The sequence below is a fragment of the Garra rufa genome, chromosome 14 (genome assembly GCF_049309525.1).
Source record: "Garra rufa chromosome 14, GarRuf1.0, whole genome shotgun sequence".
Classification (NCBI taxonomy): Eukaryota; Metazoa; Chordata; class Actinopteri; order Cypriniformes; family Cyprinidae; genus Garra; species Garra rufa.
Window position 1 is genome coordinate 34,991,763 of NC_133374.1, and position 27,441 is coordinate 35,019,203.

The following is a 27,441-nucleotide window of genomic DNA, read 5'->3' on the forward strand; positions in this document are numbered from 1 at the left end:
GGAAGGAATGAGTGGGCAGGTACTCCTTTACCTTTATTTGGATTTGTTCAGACTAAACAGTCTTCAGAGTTACAGGGATAGTTCACCCCAAAAAGGAAAATCCTGTCATTACTTACTCACCCCAAATTTCAAACCTGAAAATGATTTTTATTCTTTTGAACACCAGAGAAGATATTTTGAAGAATATGGATAATCAAAGAGTTGCTGGAAGCCACTGGCTTGCATAGCGTGATTGTATTTTTATTAATGGTCGGCATAGATTCATTTTTTTAATCTAGATTAATCTCACTGTAATCTTGGAATTAATCTAGAATAATCTAGATTAAAATGGCTAATTTGAATTCTGCCGAAGGCATTCAGAATATGTGTGCTACCCAAATAATGACTAAAAGTAAGTCTTTGAGAACGGGTTTCTCAAGCCAGGTGGCGCATTAGACCAGGCGCTCATCTCCTGTTTCCAAAATGCATCACAAACTGCTTGACAATTGCATTTACAACACAATTAACCATACAAACTTGTCTAACCAACCATTTCTACACTGCATGTACTTCTGCGTAAAAGGCTGCGCGACAGACGCGCACGGGCATGGATATCTGCGTGCATAGTCTTTGGTTAAACTGCGTTACTTTTCGAAGCGTCAGTTCAGTTGTTGCATATAGTTTAATGTCCTTATTTCGGGATTATCAAAGTAAATTATAACTCACGCACGTGCCCCAGTAAAAAGGGTCTAGCCAAGCCCCTGCCCTGAAGCAAACCCGGCGGCTTCATAGCTGCATCCATGTTAGCACGTCTCATTTGATGTGGTAATTTCACAGAAGTTGAAGACTCGTTCTCGCCCCCCACCGGGCAATTCGGCTAGGTATACATCCGCGCTAAAATATCAAGGTGAAAGTCATCATAGTTTGCGTAGTATAGACCCAGCTCCCAACCCAACTTTGAGAATAGATTAACGGCAATATTTTTTTTATCGCCCGATAAGAGTCTCACGTTAACGCAGCACGTTAACGCCGATAACGGCCCACCACTAATTTTTATTTATATATTTTTGTCCCATATTATGGAAGTCACTGGCTATGGAAGCCAGTTTCCGCCACTGAATAAAAAACTTATTGCGACTTGTTTTCCCAAAAAGACTATTTTTCTTGCAGTTGACTTTTTAAAATATTTTTATAAACACACAATTGTGAGTTTTCTCAGAATTGCGAGTTTATATCTTGGAATTATGACTTTAGAACTCACAATTGCGACTTTATTTCTCAGAATTGCGAGTTTGTATCTCACAATTCTGACTTTTTTTAAAAAAAATTTTTATTCGGGGGTGGAAACGGGCTTCCATAAGTGGCTTCCAGCAACTGTTTGGTTACCAGATATCTTCATTTTTGGGTGAACTAGCCCTTTACACTGATTATAGTTAACATGCTAGCATTTCCCAGTCTGACTTCTGTGAGAATTTTGTTGTCAAGAGCATTTATTTATGTATTTATTTATTTATGTGATAATTATCAGCATATTTTATACTATCATATATTATACTATTAGCACTCCAAGACTAAATTAAATATAAACTTATTTATGACTACACACCACCATTTTTATCTATTTTATGTTTATCAGAAATAAAATAAAAAAATCATCAAATTTAAATATGGTGTGAACTGATTTGCTTTGATTTTTTTTGTTTCAATAACTCTTGACTGATACATCATTGACAGTTTTTGATGGCATAAAGAATTTGAATCAAATGGCTTGATATTAAAATACAAGTGCTTTATGATATAACCAATGAACAATTATTTAAAAAAGTCTAGGGTTGTTACAACACAAAAATGGCAGTAGCTATGAATACCAGTGAATTTTTTAAATTCTAAATATATATACAATATCTCACAAAAGTGAGTACACCCCTCACATTTCAGCAACCATTTTAGCATATCTTCTCAAGGGACAATACTATAGAAATTACACTTGGATATATTTTAGAGTAGTCAATGTGCAGCTTGTATAGCAGTATAGATTTAATTGTCCTCTGAAAATTACTCAACATACAGCCATTATTGTCAAAATAGCTGGCATGCTATACAAACTGCTCATTGACTACTCTAAAATATATCTAAGTTTCATTTCTATAGTATTGTATCATTTTGTTGTTCTCCAGAAAAACTGTCCTTCAGAAGACGTACCTGACGAGACCTTTAATCGACGGGCTGTCTTGCTGAAATGTGTCTCCATGGTGATGTCCTGCAGCCCTGTGTGTGAGAAGCAAGCCCTGTTTGCACTTTTTCAGTCCTACAAGGAGAATGGCATAGATGAACAGCTAATCAAAAAGGTAAAGCTACACAATATATTCAAGACTTAACACTTTTCAGATGTTCCTTATTATACTCCATTAAGGAGAAATTAAGACGTTTTTCTGTGGCGGCTCTGCAGGTGCTGAGAGGTGTTTGCCAGTCGCTTGGGTACAGGGACTCGAAGAGTTTAATTAATTCACACATATATTATCTAGTGGCCGAGTGGCTGAACCAAAAACAGTCTGATTCAAGTTACACATTACAGTCCTTCCCCTACACACTGCTGGACTGCCCCAGTCTGGAGGAGTTTTATAGGTATGTACTCCTATGGTGTTCTTGTTTACACCTCTGATCTAGTCAGTAGTAGCCTATTTTAGGATCATTTATCTTCAAGACAATTAACCAATTTATTAGCGCTTTTCAATTTTATGCCGAAAACATTACAGACTTTTACATCTGAGATCTTCTCTAACAATGCTGTAATTATGTATTCACATTTTTAGGTCATCTTACCATGTGCTGATCCCACACCTGGTTTTCCTGAATGATTTTGAAGAGGTGAAATCCATTGGCGATCGCTTGGCTCCGGACTGGAAGCAGCTGCTGGCTAATTGCTTTCCCAAGATCATGGTCAACATCCTGCCTCACTTCGCTCTCGCCGGGCAAGACACCCATGTGGCCCAGCAGAGAGAGAAAGCTCACAGGGTGTATGATATACTGAAAAACAGCAACTGTCTGGGAAAACAGGTGAGACAACAGATTTTTAGGACAGTGCTGATCTACACTTAGGCCGGCTTATATTTTCTGTAGATGCATTTAAAATTGTTACACACTCAAGAATTATTCATATGCACAGATAAATATATTCTTTGCACTTGCTACTTCTTTTTGTCATTCAGCAAATTGACAATTTGATTCGCAATAACCTGGCTGATATTGTGGTGGAACTGTTAATGACACTGCATGAGACAGCAGGAGGAACGGCAGCAGATAGAGGCGACCTACAGAAATTTACTGGGTATTTTTATCATCCAACCATACAGATCATTAAAGGGATTCTATAATGAGGATTCAGTTGTTGTTTTCTATTTGAGATAAAATAATTGATGCACTATGAAAACACTGTGTAACTTAAAAAAACAAAACAGAAGAAATTTTGAGGAATTAAATGACCATGCCATATAAGTGAATAAGTATTCTGAATTCTGAGCACCAACAAAAAAATATTATTAACTTGACCAACATGTCTAACTTATTTGAGACCTATTGTACAGGAGAAGAATATAGTCAAAAGAATTACGATAACAAAGTCGAAATTAAAAGAATAAAGTCAAAATATTGCGAGAATAAAGTCATAATTAAAGGAATGAAGTTGAAATTACGGGAATAAAGTTGAAATCACGAGAATAAAGTCTAAATATTTCCACAATAAATTCAAATTTTTGAGAATAAAGTTTAAATATGAGAATGAAGTAGAAATATTTTGAGAATAAAGTCGAAATATTTCAACAATAAATTAAAAATTACGAGAATAAAGTAGAAATTACAGGATTAAAGTCGAAATATTTCCACAATAAATTCAAAATTATGAGAATAAAGTCGAAATATTATGAGAATAAAGTCAAAATATTTTGTGAATAAAGTCGAAATTACGACAAAATAGTTCAACAATAAATTCAAAATTATGAGAATGAAGTTGAAATATTTCAACAATAAATTCAAAATTATGAGAATGAAGTTGAAATAAAGTTGAAAATGTCTCATTGTAATCGAAAAGATGACTGACACATTGATCTGTCCTGCCACATTAAAGAGTGTGAAAAACACATTATTGCAAGACACATTGTTTGTATTTCGCTATAAAACTGACAGATTTTGAAAGCTGGGGCTTTGTTTTACATTAAAAGTACCAAAAGCACTCTCAAAATGTTATAACTTTACTTGCTATGATTTAATTCTCGTAGTTTCAACTTTATTCTCAAAACATTTAGACTTTATTCTCGTAATTTTGACTTTATTCTTGTAATTTTAGATGTGTTTTTTTTTTCTTTTTAATGTGGCACTAAAACACCATTGTATGTTTAAACTTGGCTAAATGTATTATCTATTTTTTTGGTCAAGACCAAAAGAACCAAAACGACTGAGCTATAGGTGTAAACACACCCTAACCTTTTTTTAACACTATTATGGTCATGTTTTTGTTATTGTTGTTTTTAAACTTAATAGATCAATTCCACATAAACTTTTGTTGTAAGAAAAATATTGGGCAGTATATTGTACTTTTGCACTTTTTTAAAAGAAAGGTTAGGTACAAGAGTGAGACTATTTTTTTCATGATCTATACATGCCTTTTTTAAATAAATATGTTGGTTTAATCCCACTGACGTTTTTATATATATATATATATATATATATATATATCAATATCAAGCTATATATCAAGCTAGATATTTCCACTAGAAATTTTGACATTATAAAAACCCTATAGGAATCTTTTGCCATTTCATAAACATGCTATATTTTTGTAATTAGAGAGTTGGATCCTGCACCAAACCCACCGTTCTTCAGCTCATATGTCATCAAAGCCACGCTGGACTACCTGAGCAAATGCCACAGTGCCAATCACAAGTCTCTGGTTGCCATCCTGTCCAAGACTCCTGTGAGCGTCCCATGCATATTCATATTTCACCTGAGCATCTGCTTATGTCTTCATAAAAGTGCAGCAAGTCTGTTCTGTATGTTTCAGATGTCCATTCAGAAGATTCTCATAGCAATCTGCCAGAAGGCTGCAGAGACCACCAACAGCTACGAGAGGCACCGCATACTGATGATGTACCACTTATTTGTCAGTCTGCTGCTCAGGGAGGTGAAGGACGGGCTGGGCGGAGCCTGGGCGTTTGTGCTGCGTGACATCATCTATACAATCATTCACCACATCAACAGCAGGTCTGCTCGCACACAAAATTAGGGAGGTTTTAAGGTTATATATGTGCAGTGAATTCACAAAAATGTCTTTTAGTATTAGTGGCAGGATGTTTTTGTGTGGTTGTGCGATATGAAAAATCGCTAAGAAACACATAGTATAAAGGCATATTTTGCTGCATGTAATCGAGTCTTTTTTTCTGCCGTAGATCATCTCAGCAGGATGAGGTGGCCACTCGGAGTCTCTCCCTTTGTTGTGACTTGCTGTCGCTGGTCTGTCAGACGGCTGTTAAATACTGTGATGATGCTCTAGAGAGCCACCTGCAGGTTATTGTTGGTACTCTCACAGCACAGGTCACTGAACAGTCTGCCATATCTCAGCAGGTAAGAGAAAAGAGAGTATGTAGATGACCTGTTAACTTTAGGTCACAATGTTTTACTTTATAATGCACTATAACAGCCTTCAAGGTTAACTAATCATGAAAAGTGTTGATTATAGCATTATATTTAGATCCTTACTGCAACGTGATTTCTGTAATCTTACCACTACTTTCATCATAACTAACACAGTAAAAACTCTTTGAGCAGTGTAAACTGTGTCTTTGATTATCACAGGGGTTTTAGAGAACAATCTTTGATCGCTTTGTGTAATTACAATATAGATAACAGATGGGTTTAAACGCTCATTTTGGTGTTTAAAACAGACCTCCTACATACAGATCATTTCCATAATTACCAATGCAATCTACCAAGAGCAGCACAAATGAGCAACTTGTTTAAGACATGCTGTTTTTGGGCGGTAAATAGTGGCACAAATACCAGCACTGCAAAAAACGCTTTTCTTACTTAGATTGCTTTTCTAGACAAGTAAAAATTATTGTCTTGTTTTCAGAAAAAACAAGTCAAAATTAAGTGTGTTTTTTTTTTTAAACAAGCAAAATAATCTGCCAATGGGTTAAGAAAAAAAAAATCTTATTTCAAACAGAAAACAAGAAAATCCTTCTTTATGTAAGATTTTTTAGATATTTTGGCTGGAAACAAGACAAAAAATCTAAGGAAGAAAAGCATTTTTTGTAGTGAGTAAATTGACTTAATTACTTAAAGGTTGTATCAGCGATTTCTAGCCTAAAACATAAAGTGTCAATTTCAGCTGACCTTTCTTCACGATCCGCTCGCTGCCTGCCCCATAAATTGTCTGTGAAAAAACCGCGTCTCTCTGGTCAGCCTAGGGTCCGAGATATGCCAAAAAAACAATCGGCACTACCAACCTTTCCACACATAAACAAACAGTGTTCCAACCAATCAGCGTCAGGGGTTTGGTGTTGTGGACTTTCCTACTGGTGCAGGGATATGAGGGAGGCGGAGCGAAAGTCCACAACACCAAACCCCTGACGCTGATTGGTTGGAACACTGTTTGTGCGGATCGTGAAGAAAGCTCAGCTGAATTTGACACTTTATGTTTCAAATCGCTGATAATACCTTTAATTGACTGATTTAATTACTCTCCTTCCACAATTTTTGCACCTGAAATGCATATGCAATAAGGTCAGCCGCAAAAATGACTGTGTCCACGCCATATTTTTCAATGTTCATTTTTAGTAAATCTTGACAGTAGTTTTTTTTTTTTTATGCCAAAAGATTGTTTGCACTGGCGCAAGCTGTTAGTAAATCTGGCCCAAAATATGTTTACAGGGAATTGTAGCTAATGGAAAATATTAATTGCCTTGTTGATGACTCTGTATTATTATGTTTATATATTTGCTCAATTACTATTCATAAATTTAATTATTGTAATAAAAAAAGAAAATGATTAATGCAAGGGCTTGTTGCAAAACAAATACAGTGATGTTTTACAAACCAAGATAAGAAGCAGTGATATTTATATATTTTAATTATAACCATTGTGTGATGACAAGCGATAATCATGACAGACTTGTTGGAAAACATTTTTGATAATTTGTTCATCACATGATGATTTTTATGCCTGAAATGTTATATATATATATTTATATATGAACAATATGTTATTAAAAAGTCCTAGAAATTTGTATAGTTACACGAAGATAGTACATGTGAATATTTAATCTAAAATACTTAGATCTCAAAAAATCTTACTCAGAAAACATGAAATGCTTTTTTTGCTGTTAAGGGGTTTTAAGTCACAAACACACAACTGGTTTACAGACCTTAATGCACATTAAAGTGAAATGAAATCGTGGTATTGGCTAATATTATTTCCTAGCCCTATTTACATGTGTGATTTGATTCATTATTCATGTTGTATGCTTTTAGGTCCTCAGTCTACTAAGGTTCCTGATAATTGAAAACCCGGAAAACAGCATGTTGAGAAAGTCCATACCCCTTTTGGAGCCTTTTCCTGACCGATCACACTTTAGAGAGCTGAGAGCCGCCCAACACGCTCTCAAATACAGCTCAGGAGCCTTCACTCTCAGACAGGTCAACACTCTGTTCTTTTTTTCAGAAATGCTATATAGACCCACATTATTTAACATCAAATGTTGTATTGTGAGTTTGCCTTGATCTAAAGTAGTAATTGAAGTTAAAGCTGCAGTCCCTACTCTTTTGTGTTCAAAATTAGCAAAATTGATATAATAAGTGAGTGCATAATAAATACATTTTCCAAGCCGTGTTTTTGGCTTATCCTGAATCACTACAGTACACTTATAGTAAGTTTGTACTCACCCAGTACCTGTGTCATTTGTCATAAACGTAAACAGAAAAACTAGTTCCGGCTCTGTTTATTAACCGCTAGTTATGGACTGCAGCTTTAAGGAATGAATTTGAAATTAAGTAGTTTATAATTGTTTCATGATCATCATATTTATGAGATATGGCTCAACATTGACAGTTTGATCTTATCCTGTTATTCAGCTCTTCTTTTGTTTTTCTGTCTAATGCAGGAAATTGAGCATTTTCTATCCGTAACGTCTTGTGATTCTTTGCCCTTGGCCCGTCTGGAGGGATTGAAAGATCTAAAAAGGCAACTTCACAGCCATAAACAGCAAATAGGACAACTCTTAAAAGAATGCCATGGTCAGAATCAAATTAGTGAGCATTTTTATACAGCCAACAGTTGAATGTGCTATAGCTCTTTATATATTTAACCCTACTAGCAGTCCAAATGCTTCATGCCCACATCTGATATTTGTGTTGTTTAGGTGATCCTGAAAACTGTATTTTGGTTAAGCTAGTTCTAAACCTTCTTCAGCTTTGCAAAATCGCAGCTAACCACCCTGGTGGAGGAGACATCTTGAGTAAGTGTTTTTCAGTATTGCCATACAATATAAGAAACAAAATGGTGTGATGAGAGTTTTACATTTTCTACCAAGACCAGTTTAGATTTTTAGAGCACAGCAATAACTACTTTGTATTTTGTTACCATTCTAATTTAATGTAGTCATTAAATGAATAAATAAGCTGTGTATGTCTTGTTTTTTACTTACCAAATGTTTTAACATTTACTTTTCAGAGGCTGCTGGCCGGTGCCTAGGAGAACTTGGGCCAGTTGACTTATCATCCATTGCCTTGCACCATGGGAAGGACCAGCTGTATGCTAAAGCAGCCGATTTGTTCCACGATGTTCCTTTTCAGTGGATCTTTATCATCCTGAACTGCATGGACAATGCACTCACACATCACAGGCACTTTATTACCACTTCCTTTATCAGATCTTAGACTTTCACACAAGAAACTGTTTCTAGAGAATAGCACCAGTTAGACCATAATTCTCTGTCTTATCCATTTTTATTTCAGTATTGGAGTGCGTCAGGCTGCTGGCACATGTCTAAAGGACATCTTGGCCACTCAGTGTGGGATTGAATTCGGAGAGATGTATAAAAGCAAAAGGGACCCTTTGCTGGCATACCTAAACCCATTTCGGTCTGCCAAGAGACGGGCAAGTCTTTCACATATGTATATGTCTACATAAAATCTTTTTATGGAAACTTTTGATTCTGTTAGACATTTAATATTTGTAAACTGATGAACCATTATTAATCAAATGAATGAATAGATGAATACATACAGTTGAGATCAAAAGTTTACACCCCCCTTTCAGAATCTGCAAAATGTGAATTATTTTACCAAAATAAGAGGGATCGTACAAAATGCATGTTATTGTTTATTTAGTACTGATCTGAAGATATTTACGAGGTTTACATACAGTCCATGAGAGAAAATAATAGTTGAATTCATAAAAATGACTCAAAAGTTCACATCCCTTTGATTCTTAATGCAGCGTTCTTACCTGAATGATAAACAGCTGTGTTTTTTGTTTGTTTAGTAATAGTTGTTCATGACGTTTTCCAGCATTTTTGTGTATTTGAACCCTTTTCAGCAATGACTGTATGATTTTAAGATCCATCTTTTCACACTGAGGACAACTGAGGGACTCTTATGCAACTATTACAGAAGTTTCAAATGCTCACTGATGTTTCGGAAGGAAAAGCTATGCATTAAGAGACGGGGAGTGAAAACATTTGAACAGAATGGAGATATGGAGATGTATATTTTTTTAAAATTTTGCCTAAATAACATTTTTTCATTTAGTACTGTGCTTTAGAAGCTTCAGAAGATAGTTGCATGTTTCCCAAAAGTCAAAATAAGTTAAATTTATGCTTTCTTAATGCATGGCTTTTCTTTCTGGAGCATCAGTAAGCATTTGAATCTTCTGTAATAGTTGCATTTTACTGAGTCCCTCAGTTGTCCTCAGTGTGAAAAGATGGATCTCAAAATCATACTGTCATTGTTGGAAAGAGTTTAAATACACAAAAATTCTGGAAAACCAAAGAATTTGGATTTTTCTGAAGAACAGCAGGCAGTTAAACTGTTCAGGACAAACAAGGGACTTATGAACAATTATTACTAAACAAAAAAAAAAAACTATATTAAGAATCAAGGGGATGTAAACTTTTGAACTTTTGAGTCATTTTTATAAATTCAACTATTATTTTCTCTTGGGGACTGTATGCAAACATATTTTATGTGAAATTATCATGCAGATCAGTACTAAATAAACAATAACATACATTCTGTATGATCCCTCTTATTTTAGTTTAAATAAATAACATTTTGCATTCTGAAAGGGGGATTTAAACTTTTGACCTCAACTGTACTAACTAATAACTGACATCACAAAGAAAATCTTTGGAGTAATGATAAAAGTAACCTATTAAACAGTCCAGCACAGCAGTGCTTCTCAAAACTGTCCTGGGGAACCCCAGGACTATACACGTTTTTTGTCTCCCTTTTTGGACACGCCAAATTTAGCCCTTGCAGTTTCTGCAAATAAACTGGTGAGTTGAATCAGGTGTGTTAAAGAAGAGAGACATACAAACTGTGTTGGATTCCAGGAACAGGTTTGAAAAGCACTTCCTTATAGGACTTATCTGGTCTTTTATACAGGACACTGTTGTGAGCATGGAAGTGACCTCAGAGTCCAGACATAAGCTGGACAGTTCTGACCTCTGGTTAGTACAGCCTGGTGGACACAAGGACTGGTTAAAGAACCTGTGTATGGCCTTGTTAGACAGTGGAGCTGTCCGAAATGAGGCTCTGCTTCTCACCAAGCCTTTATGCGAGGTACACTGACGAAACTGTAGTCATGTTGTATTTTGATGATCCATTGTTATGGTTTTGCACATGAGCATTTGTCTCTTCAAGTAACTTCTTTACTGCTGTAGGTAAATACAGATTTCTGCCAGAGGATGCTACCACTCTTTGTTCATGATATCCTTCTGGGAGATGTTGATGGTTCCTGGAGGCAGCTGTTATCCACACACATCCAGAGTTTCTTCAGTCAGTGCCGCAGACCCTCCACACCCAGCAGCCGCCCCACTACCCCCATGCTCTCCGATTCAGGTACTAAATGATTTGTTACGGGCCAAAGTGTTGACTGTGACATAAGCTGGTCTGCTGCAATTTCTGATTTTTTTTTTTTTTTTTTTATTAAACAGGGAACACTATTGATGTTGGCAACCAGTGCCAGATAGACAAAACCTCACTCCGCAGCATGCTGGCAGTCATAGACTATCTCAGGCAACAGAGCCGCCCAGTGGCACCTGGAAGGTTGGACAAGTTTTCATTTCTGTCAAACACTGTCTAGCCAATACAGTATATAATTATTAAAAATGCTCTAAATTCGTTTTGAATATGCATGCACACCTACTGCCCACTGCTGAAATCTAGTACAGTAAAGGTGCGTTCACATTTATCGTTGTGAATCTCAGTGATTAGTGAATTAAATATTAAAATCACTGTTGTTAATGAACAGTGAAATTTCACTTATGTCACTAATTTCTGCTTAAATTTGGTTTGATTTTTCTTTTTTTTTTTGAATGAGTAGAGCTGGAAGTAGTTAAGCATAAATATTTTTCAAAATAAGAGTCCCAGTATATTTCAGGCTTTTTTATGGTTAAAACCCTCTCATTATGCAGTCTTTTGTCCTGGCTATTATTGGTAGATTTCTTTGTTGATTATTTGTGACCTAAAATTAACAAGTATATGTAACAGTGTTAGTCGCCAGTTGGGGTAAAACTTTTATGAAATATATTTGTGCAATGTAGTGAGAACAACAGCCAGTTTTTAAAGAGATTTGCTGTTTCTGATGTAAGCAAATAAAATAATCTTCAGAGCAGTGGGATGGCCAGCTTGTCCCTAGACACGGTTCTAATAACTTTTACCTGAGAAGATATTGCTGTTTCATTTTGGAAGAATAATTTTTCTTTATTCTTCATAACCCGAGAATGTGGCGACAGCCGGACAGCGCACCAGTAGCGCTTCAATGGACGAAAACACACACAATTATGTCATAATACGCGGTTTTGGCAAGTTACCTCATAAACATACAACCCCTGGCAAAAAGTATGTAATCACCACACTTAGACGTTGTTCATCAATTTTTTTTCACTTCATAACAAATAAACAAATCACAGAAATCACACAAAACTATTTTTGTTTAATAATTCACCATTCTGGCTATGTGAAACAAACCTCAAACAAATGAGATTAAGCTCTTTTAATTAATGGAAAATTATTTTCCATATCAAGTACAGGAAAAAAGCAAGGAATCATTCAACGTTGAGGAAAAAAATATGGAATCATTAACCAAAAAACACAATTAGTACTTTGTTGCTCCTCCTCTGGCATTTATGATGGCCTGAATTCTTTAGGGCATGGACTTCACTAATGAAAAACAATATTATTCATCAAGCTGGCTCCAACTTTCTTGAATAGCGGTTGACAGATCAGCTTTGCGAGACTGAACCTCGTCATGGACCAGTTTTTCAATTTCCACCATACATTTTCAATCGGATTGAGATCCGGACTGTTTGCTGGCCATGTCATTGAGTTGATGTGCCTTTCCTGAAGAAAAGCTTTAACACTCTTTGCTCTGTGGCAAGGTCCATTATCATACTAAAATCATCACCAAACTTCTTTTCTATTTATGGAATGAGAAAAGTGTCCAAAGTTTCAATTAGGGCTGGGCAATTTGGCTTAGAATCAAAATCTCGATTAATTGAACATTTTAACCCGATTACGATTAATGAACGATTATTTTATTTATTAATAAAATTATATTTAATTATATTTATATAATAATTATTTTTTTGCCCTCATAGTTCACTGACAAGTTTTGTACAGTAAATATGTTCACATATTACAAGCGAGAGATTTTTGGATGAAGGGTGCATTACTTGATTTTAAAATAATTGAAGGAAACACACTATCTACGATCTATGATTATTAATTGAACATCAGTGTTGAACAACTGAAATTAAAGCAAGCATTGCTTAAAACGAAAAGTCACATTTTTCTTAAATTAGTGAAAATAAATAACTTGCACTATTGGAAACAAAATAAATAATTTTCAATGTTTTTCATATTAAAAGTAGAAAATAAGCAGTATCTCCTCTAAATAAAATTACCCTTGTATATCCTGTAAATACTTTTTACTTTTTACTCTCCATCGACATGTCGGCGGAATAACGTAACGGAGCGCTTGTGTTTTTTAAAGGGAAAGTAATTGAAATAATCTTCCTGGAAAAATTTTAACGATTATAGGTTCTGAATGTCGATTTCGATTATTTTTCGATTAATCGCCCAGCCCTAGTTTCAATGCAAACCTGTGAATTGACTGTTGAGGTAAAGATTGCCATTTCCTCTGGTCTTTTACCTGACATGCAACCCCATATTATAAATGAGTTGGATAATTTGATCGTTTTCTTCAGGCAGTCATCTTTATATATTTCATTAGAATGGCACAAGACAAAAGATCCAGCATCATCTTCTTGTCCATTGCAGATTCATTCACACTCCACGACTACTTCTCTTTAGTCTACTCTAATCTTGTTTTCTTTTGTTAATGTGTTAATGCTGGTTTTCATTTGGCCTTTCTGTATGTAAATCTCATTTCATTCAGCCGGTTTCTTAGTTATGTCACACATATCGACTCCTGTTTCTGCCCATTTGTTCTTCATTTGTTTCGTTGTGCATTTTCTATTTTTAAGGCAATTTGCTTTGAGTTTTCTATCTTCACACTTTGATGTCTTCCTTGATCTCATCTCCATTTTGTTAATACTTACACCAAATTTTAGAAACAGTTTCCAACTTAGACCCAACTTCTTTTGCCACACTCCATGATGGATTTCCATCTTGAAGGAGTTTTATAATCCTTTCCATCATTTCAACTGACAGCTTTCTTGTTGGGGACATGTTTCCTTACAATTAGCCAAATTCAACAGCTTGTTAACGTCTGTGAGCACTCTCTTTTAACTGCTGGCTAATTAGCGTTTTAGATATGTTTAGATATTTATTTCAGAAATACAAATTACAAGATGATTCCACATTTTTTTCCTCAACATTGAATGATTACATAATTTTTTCCCCTACTTGATATGGAAAATCCATTAATTAAAAGAGCTTAATCTCATTAGTTTGAGGTATGTTTCACATATACACAATGTTGAATTAATAAACAAAAATAGTTTTGTGTCATATCTGTGATTTAGTTTATTTGCAATGAAGTAAACAAAATGAGTGAACAACATCTAAGTGTGGTGATTCCATATTTTTTGCCAGGGGTTGTAGTCTTAAATGAGTTATAAAGTCTTAAATGACCATAAAGAGTTTAGAGAAAATCTGATGTGTCAGGTCCACGTCATGTGCATCAGGTTTTAAAGAGACAGCGCTGATTTTAAAGTAAAATCAAAGAACAAAAAAAAAAAAGAGAAATGTCACTGCAGTAATTGTGGACTAAACTTTGACATTTTGTTTTTTAAAGTAATGAATATGGGACAGTGTGTGATTCAAATTTTTGGCTGGATCTGAATTATCTGGAGGTGGCTGGAGCCGCCCAGATTTGTTCTGCCCATTTCACTGCTCTCCTGTATTCTGAGATCTACGTAGACAAGATCAGATCCAACATGGAGCAGAGCCGAAGGTACTCCCAGTATCAATCATAATCATAGTGTTGTATACTCTTGATTCATTAGTTGTTTTAAAGAGCTGTGCAGTGACCAACTGCATGTGTTTGTCCTAGGTCACAGTCTCGAGCGTCGAGACGGATCACGTTTGAGGAGAGTAGCCAGACACTGTCCATCAGTAGCGTCAATGAAAAGAGTTTAGAAGACTCTGGTATCAGTCTCCAGGTGGGTGAAGGAAGCGACAGCATTTCTCTTTGGATGTTGTAATCAATTCTCAAATGTATTTCTTGTTAATTTTTTTCTGCTTTTCACTACAACTATTCTCCCTGTTTTACTTCCACTCTGCACCTATCACACACTCTACTTCATTGAATGGGATATTTAGTAAGACTAAGTACATGGTTTATCTTTCCTGTCTTAGGATCTTCTGATTGAAGTGTACAGATGCATTGGAGAACCCGACAGCCTGTATGGATGTGGAGGAGGCAAGTTATTCAGTCCTCTGACAAGGTGAGACTTTTCAATCTATGTAAATAAATGATTTTGAAGTAAATCTAGGTATTTTAATAAACCTAAATATATGAGGGCTGTCAATAGATTTAATTTTTTAATCGCACCCTTTTCATGTGATTAACTGTGATTAATCGCACACTTGTAGTGAAATTAAACATACACTATTTATTTTTTTGTTTTTATGTTTATTTTTGTCATCACAAAATTGCTATATGTGACCCTGCACCACAAAACCAGTCATAAGGTTAAATTTTTACAAAACTGAGATGTATACATCATATGAAAGCTCAATAAATAAGCTTTCTATTGATGTATGGTTTGTTAGGATAGGACAATATTTGGCCGAGATACATCTATTTGAAAATCTGGAATCTGAGGGTGCAAAAAAATCAAAATACTGAGAAAATCACCTTTAAAGTTGTCCAAATTAAGTTCTTAACAATGCATATTACTAATAAAAAATTACATTTTGATATATTTACAGTAGGAATTTTACAAAAAATCTTCATGGAACATGATCTTTACTTAATTTCCTAATGATTTTTGGCATAAAAGAAAAATCTATAAATTTGACCCATACAATGTATTTTTGGCTATTGCTACAAATATACCCCAGCGACTTAAGACTGGTTTTGTGGTCCAGGGTCACATATTTAGTTTCAATTTCCTGCTTGCCAAACTAAAACAGAACACACAGAAGCTTATTTTTCTAGTCAGCATTTATCCAGCTGCTTAGGCATACAACATTTATTTTTGTCATAATTTCACAAAGCTGCTATATCCAGCAAAGAGAACCCTCACAACAGTTTTAATCTAAATTCAATTTCAAAGGTATTCAGAAGACATTTAATATCATTTAACAACATTTAGTGTTTTTTTTTTTTGTGGTCTCTAGAATTCGAATATATGAACATGAGGCCATGTGGGACAAGGCTTTGGTTTCATACGACCTCCACTCCAACATGCCAGAGGTCACGCGGCAGATCGGCATAGTAGAGGTACGTACGCAATTTTTTTAAAATGATTGTGCAATTTAAAATTACGATCTCTGGTCAACAGTGGCTACTGTGTCTTTCTCAGGGTCTGCAGAACTTTGGTTTGTGTAATATTTTAAACACGTATCTTCACGGGCTGGAGAAAGAGGGGGCGGAGTGGGGTCCTGAACTTAGAGAGCTACGATTTCAGGCAGCTTGGAGGAACACACAGTGGGACTGTGACCTGCCTGAGAGGTGTGTGTTTGCATTTACACTCTTTAACCATGGATTAGAATTAGAATCATTATTCAGTTAATTACTCAAAATGTTACTGAAGCTTTTTGCAGTCATACTTTAAGTTCTTCAGTTTGTCCAGACCCTTGGAATTACATAGGTAATTTAATGACTTCTATGTAAATGTATGTATTGATTTATTTTTATTTTTTTTCAGTGGGATTGTTGAAATGTGTCAGTCAGTTGAGATTCTATTGTACATTTTATACTGTAGTATACCCAAAGTCTACTCTGACACTAAAAAGAAATATGTAAATAAATATACAAATGTGAGAAATGAAAATGCATTTTTTTTTATTTTATTTTTACTGCTTTTTTTCCAGAAATGAGAAGCTGATGCCTGGCATCAATGAGTCCTTGTTCAATGCCCTTCAAGCTTTGAGAGATAGAGAATTCTCTCTGTTTGAGCAAACCCTCAACCACGCCAGGTAACTAGACTACCTATCCTATCTTGTTTACACTAAAAAACAATAAGTGTAACTATAAAGAAAATAGAATAGTCCACACCACAACTATACCAATAGACCCAGAGAAACAATACTTTGCATTTGAAAAAGTTTTTTTTTTTTCCCATGATGAATGATGTAAAACATTTACAGCCAATTAGAATCCACCTGATTTTAAATATAATAAACAGATCATTGTCATGTGTTGGTATGAATGATAATATTATAAGAGTTATCTTTATATTTATTGTTCTTGGTGTGATCGGGCCTTTACACTGGAATAATGGGTTAATGTTTTTGTGTAGAGATATTTATTGTCTTCCCTTTATAACTGAGTAACAATTGCAGTAAAAGATCCTGTCCATAAAGGGTCATCCATCTGATTTGTATGTGCTTACGTGTTCTGTCAGAGGTCATGAGGTTGAGGAGTCTTGTCGAGGTAGTCTGGAGGCCGTGTCTTCACTCTATCCTGCTCTCTGCAACCTGCAGAGGATTAGTGAACTCCAGAGTGTCGAGGAGCTTTTCTCCAGGTCAGATTCCACACTTGAATTTTTGAATCATAGAATAGAATCATTTTTTTCTAAGGAAATGTAAGAACTTGGGAGTGAGATGTTTGCAGATTCTGAATATTATTGTAAATGTTTCAGTGTCTTTATCAAGACAATGTCAAGTCTTTGTGGGTTAGCATTGCCTATGCTTGTTAATGTTGTAACTACACAATCTGGGCGCAAAGAGCAATTTTTTCATTGACAGTCAGAAAAATATTTGTGTGTTTTGATGGCATAGCTCAGAATATATGCTAGTTTGGCTTGGAAAATATTATTATTATTTAAGGCTGCCCTCAACTAAAGATTTTTCTGGTCGACTAGTAGTCGTCCATTTTAACAGACTAGTCGACTAATCGCACATTTAAATCATATTAATGAGCCTTTAATTGCCTACATAGCCTAATAAGCGCTCAAGCGCACAAATAAAGCTTGCCACAGCGCACCGCAGAAGTAATGATTATGAATGTGTCAGGGAAAAACAGTTAGGAGGCTGCATTAACATATGAATAATTTACTGATAAACTAGTGCTTTCTTTGTTTTCAGCTTATAATATGAACTGACTTGTATTTTTTATGTTATTTATTTTTTGGACGCCCTCAAGTTCACAGAGACAGACAGCAAAAAGCCATCCTGTTTGCTTTCATAATTTTACAAAAGTGCAATGATTTGTTGTTATTGTTAGTACACACAAATAAACATACAGTCTTTACAGATACTAAAAATGACGGAGTATTTAAAGAGCAAGTGAACTCACCAGCGCCTCTATCTGTCATGCTGTAAGCACGCTACTATTTAGCGTTTGGATGTCCTGCCCGATGTATTACCACATAGACCAGCCATTAATGATCTGTCTGTGGAGGACTGCGTGACTTCACTACTTCCTGTGGATTTTTTTTTTCTGCGACTAATTTTGTTCGACCAAACCTCTTCTCGTCAACTAAGGGTTTGTCAACTATTAGGGGGAAGCTCTATTACAATTGTATTTCAGCTAGTTGTAAGGCAATATTTCTCATATCCGTTTAGTTTATGTTGGAGTACTAAAATAACTAAAGCTAAATATACTCAAACTTAATAAAAAAACTGTGTACACATAGAAAAAATGACAAATACACAACACAGATTGAAATGAAAACAAAAGTAAATAAAATATTAAACTCTAATTCAAAATATTAACGAAAACTATAGTAGTATATATGCTAAAACCTAGCAACTGTTATTGAGATGAATGCAAATGCTAATGGATAGCTATTATATTGGCATTTTTTTATATTAAAAAAATGTTTTACAAAGCACAGGAATATGAAAAAGCATGCTTTGTCTGTACAAAATATCACGTATACATTGCTCTAACATAACCGAACCTATAACATCCACGACTCTTTTAATTTAAATGGTGTTCATTTCGTTTTTCATATGAATTCCTTTTAAATGTTATTCATATTATTAATCATCATCATCATTATTATACAGCAAGACAATAAATCAGTGTAATGTCATATACTTACACATGAAAAATTTTATGTTTCTTTTCTTGGCAGGCCTGTAACTGACACCAGCCTTAATGAAGTGTACAGGAAGTGGCAACAGCACTCAGATCTCCTAACTGACAGTGATTTCAGCCTGGTCGAGCCCGTCTTAGCCCTGCGCTCCTCCATACAGGAAACATTGATTTCCTCAGAGACAGACCAAGACCAGAGGAACTACCTGATTTCTGTCTATTCCTCTCACCTGATGGAGCTTTGCAAACTGGCTCGCTCTGCAGGCAACACACAGGTCTGTCTATGTTTGTGTGTTTTGATGTCTTGTTTGCTTATGTAAGTTAGTACGACTTCTGGCTGCTTGCATGAAGATATCTCTTTATTATGGACACTAGAAAGTGTTCATTTTCATGTCTTTTATGTTGTTTCTGGAGGTTAGCCTATGAAGTTAGCAAAGTTGTTTTTTCATTAAAAAATAAATAAAAATCTATATTTAAAAAAAAAATACATCCTCCTTTTCACTCTCACAAACACTTCATTTCAGTGGGGTGTTACCTTTTTAAAAGTGCAAGTAAATTCCCTCTGCTCAATCACACCACACTACGCCCAGATTAAAATGAACCAATCCAACCTTTATCCAATATTATCTAATCCAATGCTTGCAACGACAAAATATGTGGCACTGCCATACACTGCCATTCAAAAGTTTGGGATCAGTAAGATTTTTTTATGCTTTTAAAGAATTCTCTTATGCTCAGCAGTGCTGAATGTACTTGATCAAAAATACAGAAAAAAAAAACTGTAATATGGTGCAATGTTTTTACAGTTTAAAATAATGTTTTACTTTTAATATATTGTAAAATATAATTTATTCTTGTGATACAAAACTGAATTTTCATCAGCCATTACTCCAGTCTTCAGTGTCACATGATCCTTCAGAAATCATTCTAATATTCTGATTTATTACTTTTATTATAAATGTTGGAAACAGTTTTGCTACTTAATATTTTTTGGAACCTGTGATTCTTTTTTCATAATTCTTTGATGAGAGAGTAGTCAAAATAGCTGGCAAAAAAGTGAGTACACCCTAAGTGACAACAGCAGTATGTTGTTTAACCATGCAAAGCCACATGTCCTGTTCATCATTTTTATGTTTTTATCTGCTTGATAGGACCATACAAAGTTGTGTGTCTTGTATTAGAGCAGTTAAAATTATAATTCTCTCATACTGACCACTGGATGTCCAACATGGCATCTCATGGCAAAAAAACTTTCTGAGAATTTGAAATTATAATTGTTGCTCTCCACAAAGATGGCCAAGGCTATTAGAGGTTCAGTAACACTGAAACCGAGTTACACTACAGTGGTCAGGGTCATACAGAGGATTTCCAAGATGCAAACTGTTTGCTGAAGACAACCTGTTCAAGAGCATGAATTACTGGAACCATGTCCTGTGGTCTGATGAGACTATGAGATAAACTTGTTTGGCTCAGATGGTGTCCAGCATGTGTGGCAATGCCCTGGTGAGGAATACCAAGAAAATTGTGTCTTGCCTACAGTCAAGCATGGGGGTGGTAGCATCATGATCTGGGGCTGCATGAGTGCTGCTGGTACTGGGGAGCTGCAGTTCATTGAGGGAAAAAATGGATTCCATTATGTACTGTACATTCTGAAGTAGAACATGATGACTTCCCTCCAGAAAGTAGGCCGAACGGCAGCTTTCCAACATGATAACGACCCCAAACACACCACCAAGATGACAACTGCCTTGCTGAGGAAGCTGAAGGTGAAGGTGATGGGGTGGCCAAGTATGTCTCCAGACCTGAACCCTATTAAGCACCTGTGGGGCGTCCTCAAGCGGAAGGTGGAGAAGCAACGTCCAGCAGCTCCGTGTGGAGTGGAAGAGGATTCCAACAACAACCTATGCAGATCTGGTCAATTCCATGCCCAGGATGGTTAAGGCAGTGCCAGATAACAATGGTGCTAACACAAAATATTGACACTTTGGACAAGTTCACTTAGGGTGTACTCACTTTTGTTGCCAGCTATTTTGACAATAATGGCTGTATGTTGAGTTATTTTCAGAGGACAGTAAATCTATACTGCTATACAAGCTGCACATTGACTACTCTAAAATATATCCAACTTTCATTTCTATTTTATTGTCCCTTCTTTAGTATTGTCCCTCATTTAGCATGGGCGACCGTGGTAAATCCACTGTGTACTGTGCTCCGGCGGCGCTCCGGCGGCAGTAGAAACGTCAGAATGGCGTAATCGCAAACACGTTTGATGGTGCACCGCCATCGTTCCGTTAAAATGCTGTCAGTTCCACTTCCCTTCTAACTCCCAACATGCTAATCATAGCCATGGCTGCTGGTCGATTTTAGTAGAAATCCTTGTATTTCAAAGCGGCTTGCCGCCAGCCGGCCGCGGTCCATTAGACGGAGGCAGCCGCCAAAGAAAATGAAGCAGTTGGCCCGCCGGCTATTCGCCGGCGGCATCTCGCAAGAAATGGGAGTGACGTATTCGGCGGCAAACGTTTCATCCCCGCCAGCGGGACGCACCTATAGCCGACAGCTTAGGGCCGGCGGCAAAAAGAAGCCGTGCGGATATTTTTTGCTAGCTGGGATAGTATTTAATGGGCAAATAAAATACGTCTTGTTTAGTATTTTATGTAATGCAAAGCCATTTATTTTCTGCCTATGTGCTTCTAGCTAGCAGAGCGAGCAGTTTTCCACATGAAACAGCACAGCCTGATAAGTGGTGGTGGTGGTGGCAGCAGCTCATGGGCCTGGCAGCTGGAGGAGGCGCAGGTGTTCTGGGTGAAGAAGGAGCACGGGCTGGCTCTGGGGCTACTCAAACAGATGATCCATAAACTAGAGGATCTGGTGAGTTGAAGTGTGGTTAAGGTGGCATCCAAAGTCCATTTTACAGGTGTATATAATGCCAGATGTGCCAAATATATCTTGCATATCTGCTGAATAACTGCTAAATGTCTTTGTGTGCGCAGGTGTGTGTGAACCCTGCTGTGGTGCCGGTGTATTCTGAGTGTTTGAGACTGTGTGGAAACTGGCTGGCTGAATCCTGTCTGGAGAGCCCTGCTGTCATATTGGAGAAATATCTGGAGATGGTAAAGCGCTCACATATTCACATTATTATTTGATGTGGCTTATTGTGAATATCTAAACCCCAAACTTTTAATTAACCCAAACGATTTAATTATCGACAAAAGTGAAGCTTTAAGGAATCCGTAAAAGTAAAAAATAAATAAATAAATAAATAAAAATTGAAATTATTAAATTAAGACAGCCATAGCTATTAGTATTGTAATTTTACAGTTGTAGTGTAAAATAAAATTATTATTGTTAATATTATATTATTTTTCCTAAATAGTAATATTTCTTTTATTTAATATAATATGTGACCCTGGACCACAAAACCAGTCACAAGTAGCACTAGTATATTTGTAGCAATAGCCAAAAATACATTGTAAAAATTTCTCGATTTTTCTTTAATGCCAGAAATTATTAGGATATTAAGGAAAGATCATGTTCCTTGAAGATATTTTGTAAATGTCCTACCGTAAATATCAAACCTTAATTTTTTGATTAGTATTATACATTGCTAAGAACATCATTTGGACAACTTTAAAGGCGATTTTCTCAATATTTTTTTTTTTGCATCCTCAGATTCCAGATATTCAAATAGTTGTATATGGGCCAAATATTTTACTATCCTCACAAACCATACATTAATGGAAAGCTTATTTATTCAGCTATCATATGATCTATAAATCTCAATTTAAAAAAAATGTGTGTGTATTAATGATCTATTGTTGTTATTGGACAGGCTGTGGAGGTCATTGAGGACCACAGTAGCGATTCAAATGCTAAACTTCAGAGTCAGAAGACGCAAGCTTTCTTTTCGCTTGCCCGTTTCTCTGATGCACAGTACCAGAGCATTGAAAACTACATGAAGTCATCAGAGTTTGAGAACAAGCACGCTCTTCTGGAAAAGGCCAAGGAGGAAGTTGACCTTATGCGGGAGAGGAAAGTCAGCAACAACAGGTCAGCATGAAACTGTTTATCTTAGGAATCTTTTTGCTCACCAGGTACAGATATACAAAGAATGTACACAATATATGATGAGTATCTATAGTATATTATGAAAAATATTTATTTTGTTCATGTGCAGATACACAGTGAAAGTTCAGAGAGAACTAGAGCTGGACGTCAAGGCACTAGCTAACCTGCAGGCCGACCGCAACCGCTTCCTCCTCAAAGCTGTGGAGAACTACATTCAATGCCTGGAACTGGGAGAGGAACATGACACCTGGGTCTTCAGACTGGCCTCCCTCTGGCTGGAGAATGCTGATGTCAAAACCGTAAATGACATGATGAGGGTACGGCAACCCTCTCATCTCCCATGTAAAAAAAAAGTCATTGTGTTGCAGTTTCTTACGATTTTTGTTACTTAGGCCTGTAAAGACTGACATATGAAATACGTCCAAATTACGTACAAATAAACATTAATCAAAAGCCTGATGCTTAGTATTAGATAGCTGATTTTAAATAAATTTTGAACATGATTTTTCTTAAAAAAAAAAAAAGAAAGAAAAAAATAAAATCTATATATGAATAGTCAAGCAAAAGTTTCCTCACTCCAATAAGTGCTATTGTCTAGTAAAAGTATTGCTCGATACACGTCATCACAGAAGAGATGTTGTAGCATTAATGTTTTTAATTAAACATTACAAGAGGCATTTAAAAAAATAAATAAAGGAGGGTTGAGGTGAAAGACAGGTGACTGAAGACTGAAGCCTCTCTAAATAGACACTGGAGTCAATTATGGATTGCAATGTGTACTTTGTGGGTCACGCAACTTTCACTTGTGTGTGTTTATATTAGAGTGGTGTAAAGAAAATCCCGTCATATAAGTTCCTGCCCCTGATGTATCAGTTAGCTGCTCGAATGGGCACCAAAGTGTCCAGCTCCCTGACCTCTCAGGAAGTGGGCTTCCATCATGTTCTGAATGAGGTAACCTTCAGCTACTCCTTTAATTTTGTATTTTAACATTACAATTACAGTTTACTAGACTCACAACTAAAATATGTTTTGTCATCAGTTGATCTGTCAGTCATCGCTTGACCACCCCCACCACACTCTCTTCATCATCTTGGCACTGGTCAATGCTAACAAGGATGAGAGTTTCTCACGCAGTCGTTCGTCCAAGAGCAGTGCACGCCAACCTTCACCTCTGGACCTGGTATGAGACCTCATAAATACAAAGTATTAATTCTATCAAAAATAAAATAACAGAAAAACTGTGTCCTTGCAACTTTGGTGACTAACCTTGCTTAAATATTTTGATGTATAGGAACGAGCTGAAGTCGCTCGTAAGATTATTGACGTGGTTCGTAAAAAGAGAGCCAAGATGGTCAAAGACATTGAGAGTCTTTGCAATGCCTACATCACTTTGGCTTACATGGACGCCAGTCGCCATAAAACTGAAAAGAGTGAGTGGAAGTGAATCATCTGATTGTTGTTTCCTGTCAGTTCACTTTATAATTTAACTCATTTGGTGCTATTAGGAACTTGGCGTCCCAATATTTTAATCAACAAATGTAAAAATCCAGTGTGTACTTGATAACTAATAGATACAGTTGAGGTTTACATACACATGCAGAATCTGCAAAATAAGAGGGATCATACAAAAAGCATGTTATTTTTTTATTTAGTACTGACCTAAATAAGATATTTCACATAAAATTTACATATAATCCACAAGTGAAAATAATAGTTAAATTTATAAAAATTACCCTGTTCAAAAGTGTACATACACTTGTTTCTTACTGTGTTACCTGAATGATCCACAGCTGTGTTTTTCAGCATTTTTGTTTGTTTGAACCCTTTCCAACAATGACTGTTTGATTTTGAGATCCATCTTTTCACACTAAGGACAACTGAGAGACTCATATGCAACTATTACAGAAGGTTCAAATGCTCACAGATGGCTCAGAAGTAAAAAAAAAAAAAAAAAAATTCATTAAGAGCCAGAGGTGTAAACTTTTGATCAGAATAAAAATATCATATAACTACATTTTTTTTAATTTTGCCTATTCAAAAAAAAAAAAATCACCTCTGGCTCTTAATGCATCGTTTTTCCTTTTGGAGCATCAGTGAGCGTTTGAACCTTCTGTAATAGTCACCTTTATTTATATAACGCTTTTAACAATACAGATTGTGTTAAAGCAACTTCACAGTATTTAAACAGGACAATAGTGTGTAAGTAACGCATTATTGTAAACAGTTAATTTTCAGTTAAAGGCAGTTCATCAATGAATTCAGTGATATCATCATCCAGTTCAGTTCAAATAGTATACGAAAAGTTGCTTACGAGTCATTACGTTGTCCTTAATGTAAAAAGATGGATCTCAAAATCATTCAGTCATTGTTGGAAAGGGTTCAAATACTCAAAAATGCTGAAAGACCAAAGAATTTGTTGGACCTGAAAGACTTTTCTGAAGAACAGCAGGCAGTTTAACTGTTCAGGACAAACAAGGGACTCATGAACAGCTATTACTAAAAAAAAAAAAAAAAAAAAAACACACACCTGTGGATCATTCAGGTAACAACACAGTATTAAGAATCAAGTCAAGTCAAGTCAAGTCACCTTTATTTATATAGCGCCTTTTACAATACAGATTGTGTCAAAGCAACTGCACAGTATTTAAACAGCACAATAGTGTGTAAGTAACGCATTATTGTAACAATCAATTTTCAGTTAAAAGCAGTTCATCAATGAATTCAGTGATATCATCGTCAGTTCAGTTCAAATAGTGTACAATATCGCTGGAAAGTGTCCCCAACTAAGCAAGCCAGAGGCGACAGCGGCAAGGAACCAAAACTCCACAGGTGACAGAAATGGAGAAAAAAACCTTGGGAGAAACCAGGCTCAGTCGGGGGACCAGTTCTCCTCTGGCCAGACCAAACAACAGTTTGTACCAATGTCTGATTGTAGAGAACTCATCAGGATCCTGTGGTGTAGTGCCGATGGCCGTCAAGGTTGGCGAGGTCTTTATTGGTGATCCGCCTTGGAGCTCATCTGGTTGACATCCACGGCTATTGAAGTCATCTCTAGGTGGTGATCCATGATCTAAGCTGGGTACGGACTGGATCCGGGGGACTGCAGTGACCATCTGATCCGGATACAGGCTGGATCTGGTGGCTACGGTGACCTCGGAATAAGAATGAAACAGACTAATATTAGCGTAGATGCCATTCTTTTTACGATGCAACGAGTGCATCAGATGTTATGGGAGGTGTTTTCGGTTCCGGTTGACCTAATTAATGCAGCCTAACAATCCTTTAACGGATTTGAATTATAGAAATGTGTTAATGATTTTATGTGTAAGCCAGGTTAAAGAGATGTGTCTTTAATCTAGATTTAAACTGGCAGAGTGTGTCTGCCTCCCGAACAGTGTTAGGTAGATTGTTCCAGAGTTTAGGCGCTAGATAAGAAAATGATCTGCCGCCGGCAGTTGATTTTGATATTCTAGGTATTATCAAATTGCCAGAATTTTGAGAACGCAGCGGACGTGAAGGACTATAATACGATAGGAGCTCGTTCAAGTACTGAGGAGCTAAACCATTGAGGGCTTTATAAGTAATTAGCAAGATTTTAAAATCTATACGATGTTTAATAGGGAGCCAATGCAGTGTTGACAGAACCGGGCTAATATGCTCATACTTTCTGGTTCTAGTAAGAACTCTAGCTGCTGCATTTTGGACCAGCTGGAGTTTGTTTATTAAGCGTGCAGAACAACCACCCAATAAAGCATTACAATAATCTATCCTTGAGGTCATGAACGCATGAATTAATGTTTCAGCATTTGACATTGATAGCATAGGTCGTAATTTCGATATATTTTTAAGATGGAAAAATGCGGTTTTGCAGATGCTAGAAATGTGGCTTTCAAAGGAGAGATTGCTATCGAATAGGACGCCTAGGTTCCTAACTGATGACGACGAATTTACAGAGCAGCCATCTAGTATTAGACTGTGTTTTAGGTCATTACTTGTGGAGGTTTTAGGTCCAATAATTAATACCTCTGTTTTTTCAGAATTTAACAGTAAGAAGTTATTCGCCATCCAGTTTTTAATATCAGCTATGCATTCTGTTAGTTTTTCGAATGGATATGTTTTTCCGGGCTGCGAAGAAATATAGAGCTGAGTATCATCAGCGTAACAATGAAAGCTAACACCATGTTTCCTGATGATATCTCCCAAGGGTAACATGTAAAGCGTAAAAAGTAATGGCCCTAGTACTGAGCCTTGAGGTACTCCATACTGCACTTGCGATCTAAATGATACCTCTTCATTTATTGCCACAAACTGATGACGGTCAGATAAGTACGATTTGAACCATGCCAGTGCACTACCACTAATGCCTACATAATTTTCAAGTCTATTTAAAAGAATGTTGTGGTCAATAGTATCAAATGCGGCACTAAGATCCAGTAGCACTAATAGAG

General features: G+C 36.2%; 1 protein-coding gene across 1 annotated transcript in view; it reads left to right on the forward strand.

Annotated features, from left to right (window-relative positions):
- The window catches only part of atm (ATM serine/threonine kinase), a 71,898-nt gene that overhangs the window by 28,926 nt on the left and 15,531 nt on the right, over positions 1–27,441 (forward strand). The window contains exons 21-51 of the mRNA XM_073817380.1: positions 167–200; positions 2,157–2,327; positions 2,429–2,604; positions 2,793–3,036; positions 3,189–3,307; positions 4,822–4,948; positions 5,036–5,235; positions 5,421–5,595; positions 7,504–7,668; positions 8,133–8,265; positions 8,391–8,486; positions 8,702–8,873; positions 8,986–9,127; positions 10,636–10,812; positions 10,914–11,091; positions 11,187–11,298; positions 14,513–14,671; positions 14,771–14,879; positions 15,076–15,164; positions 16,063–16,165; positions 16,248–16,396; positions 16,759–16,863; positions 17,292–17,411; positions 18,969–19,203; positions 21,623–21,796; positions 21,919–22,038; positions 22,758–22,975; positions 23,103–23,310; positions 23,816–23,944; positions 24,033–24,173; positions 24,285–24,423. Of these exons, the coding sequence (XP_073673481.1) occupies positions 167–200; positions 2,157–2,327; positions 2,429–2,604; positions 2,793–3,036; positions 3,189–3,307; positions 4,822–4,948; positions 5,036–5,235; positions 5,421–5,595; positions 7,504–7,668; positions 8,133–8,265; positions 8,391–8,486; positions 8,702–8,873; positions 8,986–9,127; positions 10,636–10,812; positions 10,914–11,091; positions 11,187–11,298; positions 14,513–14,671; positions 14,771–14,879; positions 15,076–15,164; positions 16,063–16,165; positions 16,248–16,396; positions 16,759–16,863; positions 17,292–17,411; positions 18,969–19,203; positions 21,623–21,796; positions 21,919–22,038; positions 22,758–22,975; positions 23,103–23,310; positions 23,816–23,944; positions 24,033–24,173; positions 24,285–24,423 (4,619 nt within the window). The remainder of the gene's footprint in view (positions 1–166; positions 201–2,156; positions 2,328–2,428; positions 2,605–2,792; positions 3,037–3,188; positions 3,308–4,821; positions 4,949–5,035; positions 5,236–5,420; positions 5,596–7,503; positions 7,669–8,132; positions 8,266–8,390; positions 8,487–8,701; positions 8,874–8,985; positions 9,128–10,635; positions 10,813–10,913; positions 11,092–11,186; positions 11,299–14,512; positions 14,672–14,770; positions 14,880–15,075; positions 15,165–16,062; positions 16,166–16,247; positions 16,397–16,758; positions 16,864–17,291; positions 17,412–18,968; positions 19,204–21,622; positions 21,797–21,918; positions 22,039–22,757; positions 22,976–23,102; positions 23,311–23,815; positions 23,945–24,032; positions 24,174–24,284; positions 24,424–27,441) is intronic.